This window comes from Ursus maritimus, unplaced genomic scaffold, assembly GCF_017311325.1.
Source record: "Ursus maritimus isolate PB19 unplaced genomic scaffold, ASM1731132v1 scaffold_21, whole genome shotgun sequence".
NCBI lineage: Eukaryota > Metazoa > Chordata > Mammalia > Carnivora > Ursidae > Ursus > Ursus maritimus.
In genome coordinates this window covers 49,693,698-49,708,543 of record NW_024424564.1, presented here as the reverse complement: position 1 = coordinate 49,708,543, position 14,846 = coordinate 49,693,698, and the positions used below count along the sequence as shown (strand labels likewise).

The 14,846-nt window shown below is 45.6% G+C and overlaps 2 protein-coding genes across 2 annotated transcripts in view; one reads left to right on the top strand and one right to left on the bottom strand.

Annotated features, from left to right (window-relative positions):
- The window catches only part of ACO2 (aconitase 2), a 52,622-nt gene extending 51,123 nt beyond the window's left edge, over positions 1 to 1,499 (bottom strand). Inside the window, exon 1 of the mRNA XM_008702951.2 lies at positions 1,413 to 1,499. Coding sequence (XP_008701173.1) covers positions 1,413 to 1,448 — 36 coding nt within the window. The 5' untranslated portion in view covers positions 1,449 to 1,499. The remainder of the gene's footprint in view (positions 1 to 1,412) is intronic.
- A 363-nt stretch (positions 1,500 to 1,862) lies between these two features.
- Positions 1,863 to 12,986, top strand: PHF5A (PHD finger protein 5A). The gene is made up of 4 exons (XM_008702952.2): positions 1,863 to 1,999; positions 2,416 to 2,439; positions 2,956 to 3,122; positions 12,335 to 12,986. Exons 1-4 carry the CDS (start codon positions 1,948 to 1,950, stop codon positions 12,422 to 12,424), a joined length of 333 nt encoding a protein of 110 aa, XP_008701174.1. The 5' UTR covers positions 1,863 to 1,947; the 3' UTR covers positions 12,425 to 12,986.
- Positions 12,987 to 14,846: the final 1,860 nt, after the last annotated feature.

The following is a 14,846-nucleotide window of genomic DNA, read 5'->3' as shown; positions in this document are numbered from 1 at the left end:
ATCAAATAATATTGCCTGACTTCACTAGATCATGGGACAGCAGAATTAGGAAAAAACAACTACCTTTCTTTCTACATTAACCTAGAAAATCAAAATTTTAAAGAGATAATTAGGGCAAACCCCTTATCTTTGCACAGAATTGAAGGATCAGAAGTATTTAAGACAAATGATGATTTCATTTTAAACCATATGGTCTAAATTTAAGCAACGTGATTAAAAAAAAAAACAAAACCCTAGTAACACAATGCTTCCTGAGAGTATAGCACATAACTTCTTTAATTTTATAATCAAAGCTGTGCCACTTGATTCAAAGCAGATTCACAAAGTGAAATATAAAAGGTTGTCAGAGATGTCTACTTTATTGCTTGCTTTATTTTTATTAACAAAATACATGCTTGACATTGAAACCTTCCATATAACACCTTCCTAGTGTTGTCAAGTTAAAAGTGAAGAAAACCATCTGGCAGTCACAGTCAATTTTCTAGATGGTTCATAACAGGAGAGTCAAGGTCAAACTGTTGAGTCTCTTTAACCTCCCACCTAGTAATTGAAAAGCAACTAACTGAGCTCAAAATACTCTATACTGGTACCCTCACAAATACAAATGTCAGCTCAAGGATCACACGCTGGCTCGCAGAAGACAGGATGACATGAACAAGAACAAAAGGGTAAGTAGGGCAGATGCTCTGGCCACAGGACCTCGGTGACACTCAAGAGAGCACAAACTTTCATCTACTTTCTAGCAGTTTTGTCACCTATAGAATGAGAATTATCATCTCACCAAATGATTACATGAATCAAATGACATGATGAGAAATTAGGAGTCTTGCAATCTTGCAAAGATGAGAGACTACTGTTATGATTACTATTTACTATGTCTGGGCCAGGAAAGTCTCCTTGCTTTCTTGGCTCTATGTTCCGCAGGATACTTTTAAAATGGAACAGGGTACTAATCTCTTCTACAGTCTCCAGGCCTGTCAATCGTAGATGCACCTGGCTAGCAGGACTCTGCTGCCGAGAGATGAGAAGTGAGGCCTTCAGATTCTGGGCCTAGCGGGCTCCACAACGACCGCGCCCCCCAGTCACCTTGTCCTCACCTTGAGGAACGGAAAGACACCCTACAAGAAAGGGGAGGGCAGTCCTCAGAACGGGGTGCCTTCACGCTTCACCTGACAACCGCTGCTTGGACCTACGCCTCCCACGGGGAGGGGACAGGACTAGGAGAGCCGAGCCGGGGACGCCTTGACCTCGGGCGCGGGAGGAGCGGGCACCGGCGCTGGGCCCGCGGCCGGGACAGGTACACGAAAAGTCGGCGGGAGGTCGGGCCCGCCTCGCCTTGCCTCGCCCACAGCCGCAGGCACAGCAGGAGGCACCCCGCCCTCGTGAACCCAGAGGGCCCTGAGCTCGCTCACCTGCAGCCGGGTCACCAGTAGGCTGTAAGGCGCCATTTTGTGCACTGACAAAGATGAGGTCGCGTGAAAATGACGTGAACCACTGCGCAATTAAAGCTTTGGGGCAGAGGCGTGGCCTGAAGAGAAACGCATAACGGTGAAGGCGGGGCCTTGGTAGAGGGGCCGGAGCCCGGCGAGCGCAGTGGGCGGAGCTCCCGTGTTAGAAACGGAAACCTGAAAGGAAAAGAGCTCCATAAAAACACTTGCGGAAGTAAATACGGGACACACAGGTGTGTTATCGAAGGGCAAATTTCAGTTGTCTCTTCCATCCAAATCTGGCAAAGGCATTTCTTTTTAATGACTTCCATGCATCTGCCAGGACCTGGCTCCCAAGCCACGACGGAAACTCCTATTTTTTCACGCGAGAGCGAGCGAGAGCGAGCGGGTCTTGTTGAAGCCTGGAGGACCAATCACGACGACCGGGAGGCTGGGAAATGGAGGTTAAAGGTCGGACGGAAGTTCTTTAAGCTTCCGGTGGCCGGTCTGCGTTGGAACTATGGCTAAACATCATCCGGATTTAATCTTTTGCCGCAAGCAGGCTGGTGTTGGTGAGGCAGCTTCCTGCTCCCAGCTGTCTGGGTGGGGATGGTATTAGGAGCTGGGGGGTGGTCAGAGGTTCCCATCTCATTCTTAGGGTTTTGCCTGGGAGGCGCCACGTTTCCCGCCTTACGGTTGGTAGCACGGGAGCGCGCGGGTTTGTGGGCTCTGATGCAAAGAGGGCGGGGGCGCGCGTCCTGGGAGCCAGAGACGGGCGGCCAAAGTGATGTCCGGAGAAACTCAGATTGCCCAGGACCTGGGAGTGGCCTCAGAAGGGTGTGGGTTTGCTTTGGATGGAAGCTTATGTTGAGGGTAAAATGGATAAGAACCTTTAGAGCTCACTGCAGTCCCTGCTGTGTCGCCACCCCAAACTGCTCATCGTCAGAACCAATTCTAATTGTACTCTTTACTATCTTTGATCTTGCAGCCATCGGAAGACTGTGTGAAAAATGTGAGTGGAACATGCCCTCCAAACACCCCACACCTTCCCTTCACTTTTTGTGTAAAGCCAGCAATCGGGCATCCAGCAGTGCCACAAAGAGGGCTTTGAATAGGTGTGCCTGGAAGTATGTGAGTTGAGTACCAGGCTGCAACCAAAGCCCTCTGCATCTCCCCGCTCCAACTTGCACATTTTAAACATTATGTTTAGGTTTCGAGAAAATCTCTAGCTTTGGACAGGAGATAGCCTGCCCCTGTCCCCAAAACACACATACACAGTTCTTTACCAGTAATGATATAGACTTCTCGTCTATAAGGCAATGTTCTAAGCTCTTTATATATTCGTTGGTTAACTTGCGTGTTGAGGGGATTGAGATGGACACTGGGTTAGCTGAGTTTTGTGATACCAAAATAGAGGGTCCTAAAGTCACTATCAGGTGGAGACCACTGTATTTCCCCATAGCAGAAAGAGGGCAGTAGACTTAAGGAGGTACTTGCACGTGGGAATAATGCCAGTCTCTCTTCACAGGTGATGGCAAATGTGTGATCTGTGACTCCTACGTGCGTCCCTGCACTCTGGTGCGCATATGTGATGAGTGTAATTATGGCTCTTACCAGGGGCGCTGTGTGATCTGTGGAGGCCCTGGAGTCTCTGATGCCTATTATTGTAAGGAGTGCACCATCCAGGAGAAGGATGTGAGTGTGTACTAAGCTTTCCATCTGATCTTTGCTGCTTTTATTGAGTAACTCTTCGCCAACCACGGCAAAGAGTGGCCTGTGGAGATTACTATGTTCAGCTAGTCACATAGGTTATAATTTCCTCAAGTTCTGTGAGGTGAGCTGGGTGTAGTCCAATAAAAGGCAGTTATTTTGCATCAAGGACTAAAATGCAAAAGAAGCAAATCTTTGTCAACGTCAGCAATTTGGAGAGCCCTCTCTCTACTCCTTTGATGTTTCTCTCTGATTATTCTTACTCAGAAACAACATCCTGCACTTTGTGAGTCCTGGCTCAGTGCGTAGTATGTAATAGCTACTCAGTCATTTCTCTACTATCATTAAAGATTGTTTGAGTGGATGTGGTGACAGTTGAATCTGGGACAACTCAAGTTGATTCCCACTTTAACTGGCTAAAGAATGCCTTTGGTCTGATATTGCAGGATTGCGATTCTGTCTCGTGACATTTTTGCCCCTGACATCGTGTGGTGGCAGTGGCTAGTTATTCAGTTCCTGTAGTCAAATGCCAGGATGGAGGGCTTGTAGATCTCTAGCAAAAGCAGGTTTTACTGTTTTTGTTTAGGTTGGAAGCAGGAGCCTTCTTAGGGGGTGGGGACTGTGAATCTGCTTGTTTTCTTCTCCTTATGTATGACACAGTAAAAAGAAGTGTCAGGATGCCTGGGTGGCTCAGTCGGTTAAGTGACTGCTTTTGGCTCAGGTCCCGCATTGGGCTCCTTGCTCAGCAAGGAGCCTGCTTCTCTCTCTGCCTGCTGTGCCACTCCCCCTGCTTGTGCTCTCTCTCTCTGACAAATAAATAAAATATTTTTAAAAATTTCAAAAGAAGTGTCATAATAGTACTACTAAGCTAATAGAAGGTACATGGTTACCTAATCTAGAGTAAGACGAAAGATACATGAGGGACGCCTGGGTGGCTCAGTAGGTTGAGCAGCCAACTCTTGGTTTCAGCTCTGGTCATGATCTCAGGGTCTGGGATCAAGCCCAGGGTTAGGCTCTGAGCTCAGCAGGGAGTCGACTTGAGGATTCTCTCCCCCTGCTCCTCCCCCCTCTCACAGGTGCATGCTCTCTGTCAAGTAAATAAATCTTTTGTTTTTAGATCTTTTCGTTTTAAGATTTTGTCTTTGACACAGAGACAGCATGTGCACGCATGCACAGCAGCACCAGCACGGGGAGCTGCAGAGGGAGAGGGAGAAGCAGGCTCCCAGATGAGAAGGAGCCTGATGCGGGGCTGGATCCCAGGATCCCAGGATCCCAGGATCATGACCTGAGCTGAAGGCGGACGCTCAGCTGACTGAGCCACCCAGGTACCTCTCAAATAAATCTTAAAAGAAAAAAAGATACATGATTCTTAATGTTCCCGTATGCAGAGTAGGTGATTTATAGAGGTAATCCCTCATTCTCCAGAATAACTTTTGTTAAATAGGGATTATTGTTATCCCCATTTTATTTTATTTTATTTTAAGATTTTTTTTTTTTAAGATTTTATTTATTTAATTGACAGAGAGACAGACAGCCAGCGAGAGAGGGAATGCAGGCAGGGGGCGTGGGAGAGGAAGAAGCAGGCTTCCAGTGGAGGAGCCTGATGTGGGGCTCGATCCCAGGACTCTGGGATCACGCCCTGAGCTGAAGGCAGATGCCCAACGACTGAGCTACCCAGGCGCCCCTGTTTTAAGATTTTATTCATTTGTCAGAGAGAGCAAGCACAAGCAGGGGGAGCGGCAGGCAGAGGGAGAAGCAGGGTCCCTGCTGAGCAAGGAGCCCAATGTAGGACTCCATCCCAGAACTGTGGGATCATGACCTGAGCCAAAAGCAGACGCTTAACCGACTGAGCCACCCAGGCGTCCCATGTTATCCCCGTTTTATAGTCTTGTCACCCAGCTAATAGGTGGCAAGCGCAGAAGGTCTGACTAAAGCTAGTGATGTCCCCATTACACCTTGTCATTCTTTCGTAAGTCCTTCTGGTAGGATGTGCCCATGGTGAGTAGAAATACCCAGCCTCCTCAGTCTCTGTATTTGGAGCCTGTCTAGCCCCAGGAAGTGGGACATATCTGGCCAGATGAGACTGTTTCTTACACCATTATGTCTTCTAATTTTTTAGGGAGGTGAGAAAGGTCATAGATAAAATGCCAGAAACGTAATTTCAGTTGGTGATTTGAACATTATCCTGTCCTGAACTCTGATTTGCATTTATCTTTGTGTGTCAGAGCATATCCTTATCTATCCGATGCCCCAGCTAGGTTGCATCCCTTTGGAGAAAGACCCTTGGTTCGCTATTTCTCTCTCTTTTTCCTGAACTCTTGGTATAGTGCCTGGTATGTATTATAAGCATGGTCCATATATTGGTACTTCCCCTGTAAGCCGTCCATAGTAGTGCCTCATATAAAGTGTCTAGTATTTGGTAAGTATTTGGTAATTAATTATGATCTATAAGCATTGAAACTATGGGAAGGCAACACCAATGATGAGAAAATATGAACAGGTCTTAAACTAGCTACAGAGTCCATAAAGACAACATTTTTTTGAACTTCTGTGTGGTTGTAGCTAGAGTTCTTGTCTGGAATAAGCTTGTAACCAGAGTGCTTAGTAAATGTTAATTACCGTCGGGCTTGTCTGCATGTGATGCGTGAACTGATACCTTTGGATCTTTGTGCTTCGTTCCATTCCCGAGAACTATTCCAGACATCACTCCGCCTAGTTCACACTGTACAGGAATGTTCTGAGGATCCTTGAGCTGGCATCTAGCTTACATTTACTCAGCAATAGTTTCCAGGGGACAAAAAGCAGTCCAGTGACATGATCCAGCCTCTCACCCTTACAGATCGTCATGCAGATTAAGTCCCTCAGACTTTTTCCTAGGCAGAAATCCTCCTGCAAACAAAGCAAGCCCAGTTCTCATACTCTTCTTCCTGCCATTTTCATAATTTATAAGGGAATTAGACCAGTGAACTAAACAGGTGTTCTCACTTCGTTTTTCACCATCAAGAATGCTCAGGCGTCCTATCTGTGGGTGCTGCTGCTGGAGGTCTCATTTGTAGCTTCCTACAGCGCGCATCATACTGATCTGATGTCCCCTTACCCCTCGATTTATTCCTTTTACTTACATTTTCTTCAGCTCTCCCAACCAGAAGACAAGAATAGCCACTAACATTTATAGAGCTCTTGCTGTGTGCCCCAAACTGCTGAACATTCTTTTCCGAAAGTTCTTTGTGATACAAATGAGAAAACTAAGGCTTCCAGATGTTAAGCGACTTGGCCCGAGGTCACGTGGCTAATCAGGAGCAGATCCAGGACTAGAACCCAAGTTGTCTGACTCTCTGTTTCGCATGTTTTTCATTTCATTATTGCCCCCCTAAAGAGAAAATTAAATTATATTTTCTAATGAGAGAAATTAAGTACTAAGGAATAAGATTTTATTGAGTGAGGATAAACACAAACCATGGTAATATTGAAGATGGTTTCATCACCTTTAAGAATGGGTGGTCAAAGTCAGGCACTTCCTCAAACCACTTCACATGCTCTTCTCAGGGTGGTTAAGGGCTCCCTCCGCTATTTCTACCATTCTCTTCTCCCTGTTTAGTGAACAGCGGAGCCATTAGACTGAAAAGAAATATATTTGGTACTTTTCAAAATTAATTCCTTAAATTTACCTCCGTTACAACTTTTTTTAAGATTTTATTCATTTGAGAGAGAGAGAGACAGAGCAGAAGTAGGGGGAAGACAGACGGAGAGGGAGAAGCAGACTCCCCACCAAGTGGGGAGCCTGACTTGGGACTCGATCCCAGGACCTGGAGATCATGACCTTAGCTGAAGGCAGATGCTCAACCATCTGAGCCACCCAGGCGCCCCTCCTTTACAACTTCTTAAACCAGGGGAAAATTTTGGTTTTTACCTCTGGGAAGCCCAAGTAGTAAAAACACCAGACTAGGAGGCAGAAAGCCCATGTTCAAGTCTTTGCTTTGCTGTGAACATGTGGGTAGCTTTAGGGCGTTCTCTCCAGAAAGGAAGTAATAACCCCTGTTATTTCGTGGATACATTTATCGAGAGCTTGAAGGCCTTTCAGGTGGAAAACAGGATACTATTGTTAAGGTCCCAAACCAGTGTACACTCCTGTTTTCACATTACTGTTATTCACTAAACATTTGTCAAAAGAATGAACAATATTTGGGGTGCCTGGCTGTCTCAGTAAAGTATATGACTCTTGATCTCGGGGTCTTAAATTTGAGCTCCATATTGGGCAGTAGAGTTCACTTTAAAAAAACAAAACATGGGCACCTGGGTGGCTCAGTCAGTTTAAGTGGCTGACTCTTGATTTCAGCTCAGGTCATGATCTCAGGGTCCTGGGACTGAGCCCCACGTCAGCAGACTCCACCCTCAGTGAGGAGTCTGAGGATTCTCGCTCCCTCTCCCCCTCCACCCCACTCCTGCTCACTTCCCCCCCCCAAAATAAAGATAATTTTTCTTTAATTTAAAAAAAAAAAAAACAAAAAAACGAGCACCTGGCTGGGCTCAGTCAGTAGAGCATGTGACTTGATCTCTGGGTTGTAAGTTTGAGCCCCAACTTGGGCATAGAGATTACTTAAAACAATAAAATCTTAAAAAATACTAATAATTAATTTCTGTTAATAAAGCAGGTCTTCCACTAGTACCCATTTCATAATTCTTTACTATCATTTGTAAGAAATAAAGATGTGGGGGCACCTGGGTGGCTCAGTAGGTTAAGCGTCTGCCTTCAGCTCAGGTCATGATCCCAGGGTCCTGTGATCAAGCCCCGCATCAGGCTCCTTGCTCTGCAGGGAGCCAGCTTCTCCCTCTGCCTACTGCTCCCCCTGCTTGTGCTCTCTCTTTTGCTCGCTCTCTCTCTCTCTCTCTCTCAAATAAATAAATATATAAATATTAAGGGAAAAAAAGAAATGTGGGTCCATTTTCAGTAATTATGTTTTTCTTGTCTTTTTTTTTTTTTTTAAGATTTTATTTATTTATTTGAGGGAGGGGGAGAAGCAGACTCCCTACTGAACAGGAAGCCAACATGGGGCTCTATCTGAGGACCCCAGGATCATGACCTGGGCTAAAGGCAGAACCTAACCGACTGAGCCACCCAGGCACCCCAGTAATTGTTTTTCTGATCTCAAAAATGTTTTAATTGCCTTCTCCTGCATTTCAGTTTTGTATGGCTTTCCATTTGGTATGTTATGTTTGGTAATGATTAGTGTTGGATTTAAAATATTACTTTGGGTGCCTGGGTGGCTCAGTCGGTTAAGCTTCAGCTCTAGATTTTGGCTCAGGTCATGATCTGAGTCTTGGTATTGAGCCCCGCATCGGGCTCCCTGCTCACTGGGGAGTCTGCTCCTCTCCCTCTGCCCCTGCCCCTCCCCCTGCTTGCTCTAGAGCACGCACGCGAGCATGCTCTCTCTCTTAAATAAATAAATCTTTAAAAAAAAACAAAATATTACTTGTGAGGGGGCAGCCGGGTGACAAGTCCTTAAGTGTCCAGCTCTTGCTTTTGGCTCAGGTCATGATCTGAAGTGAGACCAAGGCCCCCGTCAGGCTCTGTGCTCAGCCGGGAGTCTGCTTGAGACTCTCCTCTTCCTCTCCCCCCTCACGCACGCGCACGCACACACACTCTCTCTCTCTCATGTAAATAAATAAATCTTTAAAAAATAAAATAAAATATTACTTGAGGGGCACCTGGCTGGCTCCTTCGGTGAAGCGTGTAACCCTTAATATCGGGCTTGTGAGTTCAAGCCCCATGCTGGGTGTAGAGATTACTTAAAAATAAAATATTTTAAATAATAATAAATAAGGTATTACTTGAAAGTCCTGGGTTTTTGTCACTGGCTCAGGGTGGTTTTTGTAGCTTGCTTTCCTGCCAGAGAAATAGACTGGAAATACAGTCCTCCTGAGGAAGGGCTGCAGGGGCCCAGCCCAGGGCTCTCCGGGGTTGTTTTAGTGCACTTGTTCAGTATAATTGAAACAAGCACTTGGCATTCTGCTGTCCTTTTTTAAGTAAGCCCTATACTCACCGTGAGGCTCAAGCTCACGACCCTGAAATCAAGAGTCCGCGCTCTGCTGACAGCCAGCCAGGTGCCCCTGGTGTCTACTAAAGTGAAGTTTTAGAAAGTAAGTGGCTGTAAGATGTGTTTACTGGGCGCCTTTAATTCAGACTACAGCTGCCTAAAATAAAACAAAAGCCCCTGTGCTAGAAATGGAGAGACCTACCCATCCTCTGGGAGGACTGAGAAAGGATGAAATGTCTGGTGTTCAGACGTACAGTTGCTAAAAGAGCTACTATCATGAGGTGGACTTTTGCAGGTAGTTTTTAAAATACCCTCTAGTTCAGCTCACAAATACTCGTAACATACTCCAAGGTTTCTTTTTTTTTTTTCTTAATATTTTAGTATTTATTTGAGAGAGAGCGTAAGCAGGGAGAGCGGGAAAGGTAGGAGAAGCAAGCTCCCCGCTGAGCAGGGAGCCCCACATGGGGCTGGATCCCAGGACCCTGGGATCATGACCTGAGCCAAAGGCAGACACTCAACCAACTGAGTCACCCAGCCATCCCTTTTTTTTTTTTTTAAGATTTTTTATTTGTAAGTAATCTTTGTACCCTACGTGGGGCTCGAACTTAAAACCCTGAGATCAAAAATCTCATGCTCTATCGACTGAGCCAGCCAGGCACCCCCGTCCTCCAAGGATTCTTTTCTTTTTTTTCTTTTTTTTTTAAGATTTTATTTATTTGAGAGTGAGAGCACAAGAGGGGGGAGGGTCAGAGGGAGAAGCGGACTCCCCACTGAGCAGGGAGCCTGATGCTAAACCCGATGCCAATACCAGGCTTTAATCCAGGACCCCGGGATCATGACCTGAGCCAAAGGCAGACGCTTAACGGACTGACCCACCCAGGTGCCCCATTCTCCAGGGTTTCTTAACAGTCCTTGCATCTTCTTTTTCGTGCTGTCCATTCGTAGGCATATTCAGCAAAAGCCAGCCAGTTCCAGAGAGCACATTCTCACCTCATACAGCATTGGCAGAATTTGGGAACAACAATTAGACCCTTGGGAAATGTGTAAAAAATAAAAAGCAGGAGTGTTTAGGCAAGAAAATAGGAAACCTGCGAGTCTGTGAGAGAAAATGGCATAAAAACCAAAAGTCTCATAATCCAATACATTGGTTTTCCAACTGTTTTTAAATATGTAGAGTCCTATCTTCAGGAAGTATCTCACAGGGCGCCTGAGTGGCTCAGTTGGTTAAGCGTCTGCCTTGGCCTCAGGTCATGATCCCAGAGTCCTGGGATCGAATCCCACGTTGGGCTCCTTGCTCAGTGGGGAGCTTGCTTTTCTCCCTCTCCTCTGCCCCTCCTCCCTGCTTGTGCTCTCTCTCTCTTTCTGTCAAGTAAATAAAATCTTTAAAAAAAAAAAAAAAGTGTCTTACACAGGGGCACCTGGCTGGCTCCGTGTGTAGGGCATGCAGCTCTCAATCTCGGGGTTACTTGTAAATTTGAGCTCCACGTTGGGTGTAGAAATTACCTAAAAAATTTTTTTTTTAATTTTCAGGTTTCTTACACAGAAGCCCTGTGTGTGTGTGTGTGTGTGTGTGTGTGAACTAATTTATTAAGGCTGATTATATACCATGCACTGTTTTAAGTAAGTATTGGTTCTTACATTTTCTTAAATAGGGAAATCCATTTATTTAAATATTTATTTAAATATTTAAATATGGATTTGTAATTATGTAGATAGGTTCTACCATCGTAATTTTATATGTGACTAAAAAGAGACACAAAGAGTTTAATAACACCCAAAGTCGGGTGGCCTGACTCCACAGCCTACCATCTTAACCGAAGCTGTGAGCGAGAACGGAGCTGCCCAGTTTGGAGGATGGGTGCTTGTATCACCTGGCACCTCGCAGGACTCTCCAGGGCTCTCTACAGTTTGTACACATGGACCTGATCTGGTCCACTTACTTTACAGTTAGGGACTAGGAGTCCAAAGAGAAGTGATTTGCCCACAGTCTTGTAAGTCAGTAAGGCACAGTAAGCCTAAACAGGCTCTCATAGCCCAAAACTTCATAGCATCTCTGAAGATAAAGAGCTTAGAGCACAGTCGTGTTTAGCATCAGGCACCTTCACCGTAAGAGGCAGGAGCTCCCTCATTTGTCCCAGGACTTTCGATACAGATTACACAGCCTGAGTTCACATCGGGAGCTGCTGGTGGGGCTGGGCCCACTCCCTGACTCCCTCAACACACTGAGCCCTCAGATGACGGTTCTCGAGGTAACATATACTACGTGTTTTTTAGAAAGTAATGAGATGTTAGTGTTGGCTTTGTGTGTTTTTAGAGACTTTTGTGCAGTGTTGATATTGATCCCCCAAAAGAGAAATCAGCTTAAATTAGAAATGAGATGTCTAAGGACTTGATCAGTTCGTTCATTCTAAAGCCCAGTGTCTCAGGGAGCAGCCTCCGTTGATTCCGGCATCTAGTAAAATCAGACCTGTGAAGGTTTTCTCTGGTAGCATCTTCCCCAGTTTTCCTCCATCATCCCAGATCAACTGATGGAGTCATCATTTCTGCAGAACACAGCTTCCCAGGGGCTTCAGTGAAACCACTCAAGCTCGCACAGTGGCCAGGGGAACATGTCAGTACAAATCAGAGTACAGACCTTCAGCGTCCGTGACCAGCACAGGAGCACCCTTCCCCCAAGACCATGGGTCAGATTAAGTGAGTTGATAAGCACACATCAAGCCCAGTTTCTCTGGTGGTATTTAGCATGTAAAGTACTATTTCCTGAAGCCTGTAGGTTTTTGCCTTGGTGGGACTCTTCCTTTTCCTGAGACAGTGGAGGAGAGCTAGAGGGCTTGATCTGTAGGTGATCGTTATGGGTTTACCTCTCACTTGGAGAAAACCGTTTGGATATCTTACGAATTAAATTCTGCCTCAGCTGTGTCATATCAGCAACAGAAGTGGGCTGAGAATCCAACATTCTAAGCTCAGGCCACCCTGGCTAAAGAGTGTACAGGCCCTGGGCACATTCTAGGTGCTCAGTAAATTCTTGGTGAACGACTGAATGGGATAACTGAATGGATAAGGTAAATGGCTAAACCCACTGATCCAAAGGTTATTTTTATCTTCAATCCCTCTCAATTCAGGCTCAGAGACTTGTAACAACTTCTCTATCCTGTTTTCCAGAGAGATGGTTGCCCAAAGATTGTCAATTTGGGGAGCTCTAAGACAGATCTCTTCTATGAACGCAAAAAATACGGCTTCAAGAAGAGGTGATTGGTGGGTGGCCTCTTCCTCCCACCAAGCTGCGGCAGCTGCCAGAAAAGATGCCTACACCGTCAGCACAGAGGGAGTCGAGCGCCGAGCACCGCCTGAGTGCCTGTTGGTACACGGGCCCCTCTCCACCTCTGCTCTTACCCGGACACATGATAGCAATGGAAAAGGAACCTTCACAGAACGCTCTGGCCAACCATAGCAGAAAAATTGATAGATTGGTTCATGATTTTTCTCGAATTCAAGAAACAAGCCTGTTTTCCAAATTGCTGTGTTCTCTGTACACCGAGAGCTTCTGACACAGGAATAACATCATCTCAGTCTTCTGTTAGAGGAATTGACTGTGAAGCTGCCACAGTGAGAAACCTGTTCCTGGCAGCAGCTCCGACGGCAGCTGTCCTGGATGAGACATCTGCAGTGTGGTGGGGCGCTCGGAACCATCAGTGTGGGCACTGAATCTTGTATCACTTAGCAGGTGGTGCCTGTTCATGTTATTTTTCTTCTAAGAACTTGGAAACCCTTTCTGTTGCTGTCGTATTAATAAAGCAGGTGTTTCTTTTCTGGTTCTCGGTCACAGTCTCAATTTAAGTTTGACTCTAGGAATTTATTTTAGTCACCCAGGAATTTGTGATTCAGGATAGACGTATTGGGATTCATCAAGCAGCTTTTTCTCTTCTTATTGCTGGAAGGAATTCTAAACCATTGATGCCTTTCATTATAGATAAATCAAGGTGGTTTTTAGAAACTTACTGTTCTTTTCTTCCTGTTCAACTTTAATTTGAACTGAAGAAAGGACTTCCAATAATGGTCACAGGAATGAGACAAAATGTGTTCAAACTGATGAGTTCAGAGAACGGAACTTGATTTGTTTCACAAAGTGGACATAAATATTTACATTAAGTATATGTTTCCCCCCCCTTTTTTTTAAGTAGATACACAGAGTAAGAGTAAATTCAGACTTCACCCTAACACGGCTATCTACTTTTTGCCTGCTAGAGGTGATCAGCAGGTTATCCTAAAGAGGCAGACCATAATTTGAGACCGAAGTCAAGATGTCTTTTTTTTTTTTTAGCAGGGGGAGTGGGAGAGGAAGAAGCAGGCTCCTAGCGGAGAAGCCTGATGTGGGGCTCGATCCCAGAACGCCGGGATCAGGCCCTGAGCCGAAGGCAGATGCTTAACGACTGCGCCACCCGGGCGCCCCCGAAGTCAAGATGTCTTTGACGCCATGGATTTGAAACAGGTTTTGAGTCCTCAGGAATACAGGGGCTTGGCCCAACTTAACACTGAAATTTAGCAGCAAAGCCAAGGAAAAAAATGATAGTCTTCTGATCAACAGAATGCTTGATTAATTAGGATATATCGAGGGTCAAAAATTGAATTAAAATATAAAATAATCTCTGCCTTCAAGAAATTTAATAATGAAGGCTGCCAGAAACAGGTTGAATAACCCAGGGAGGATGCACAAAGGAAGGTTGGTGGCCTAGGTTGGGGGCACCTCGGGAAGGCCAGTGGAAGGTCATAGTCACAGGGTCACGATCCTCCTCAAAGCTGTCCCATCTCATCTCCTACCACTCCTCACACTCTAGCCACTGGGGCTCATTTCAGTTCCTCAGCTGCTGGTTTCCTTCCTGCTCGGTGCTTTTTACACATCCTTCAGACCTTAATATTTCCTGACCCCCAGTCTAAGTTCATTCCTCGTGTTGTGATCCCACATGGACTACAGCACTTTGTTCGTAGGGTTTGGTGGTTACTGACAGTCCTCCATTAGGCTGGCTCCGTGGTGGCAGGAGCCAAGTCTCTTGGGCCCAGCAGGCAGCAGCTCCTCAGTATTAAAGGAATAATTCAAGTCAAACTGGATAATAAACTGGGCTTTGAAGGATATATTGGAATCTACAGGCAAAGGGGGTGGGGTGGGCAGATAAGGACATTTGTGTGGGGGAAGCAATCTGAACGGGCAATGTGTTCAGGGAGCTCTCTGAGCAATTCTAAAGCATGGCTCAGGAGGATTATGGTGTGTCAAAATTGTAGAGACCAGATAATTTTCGGATTGTAATTAGAATTTCTCACTGACCCTGTAGTAGTTTTAGTTTTAATGTGTACTGTAAGTCAGAATGTTTTGTCCAGATGAAGACAAATCAACTTTTAAAATTTGCTTATTAACCACCCTGGTCCACGTAACATCTTGCATTTACAAATACATCAAAAGCTGCTCCTTAGTTTCAGCAAAACTCTGCTCCATCAGCCTCAGCGAGCATACCTCTGAAAGGTATTGCAAGCGAATTCAAGATGAATGCCCAGGCGACTTGAAGAGCATGCCCCCTTCATGTTCCATTGCTGAATGGAGCAAGTTGAACCTCAACCCAGTGAATCCTGCTACACTCTGCTCCTCTGTCACCTACTTTCATAATCCCATTCTTGGTTTGTC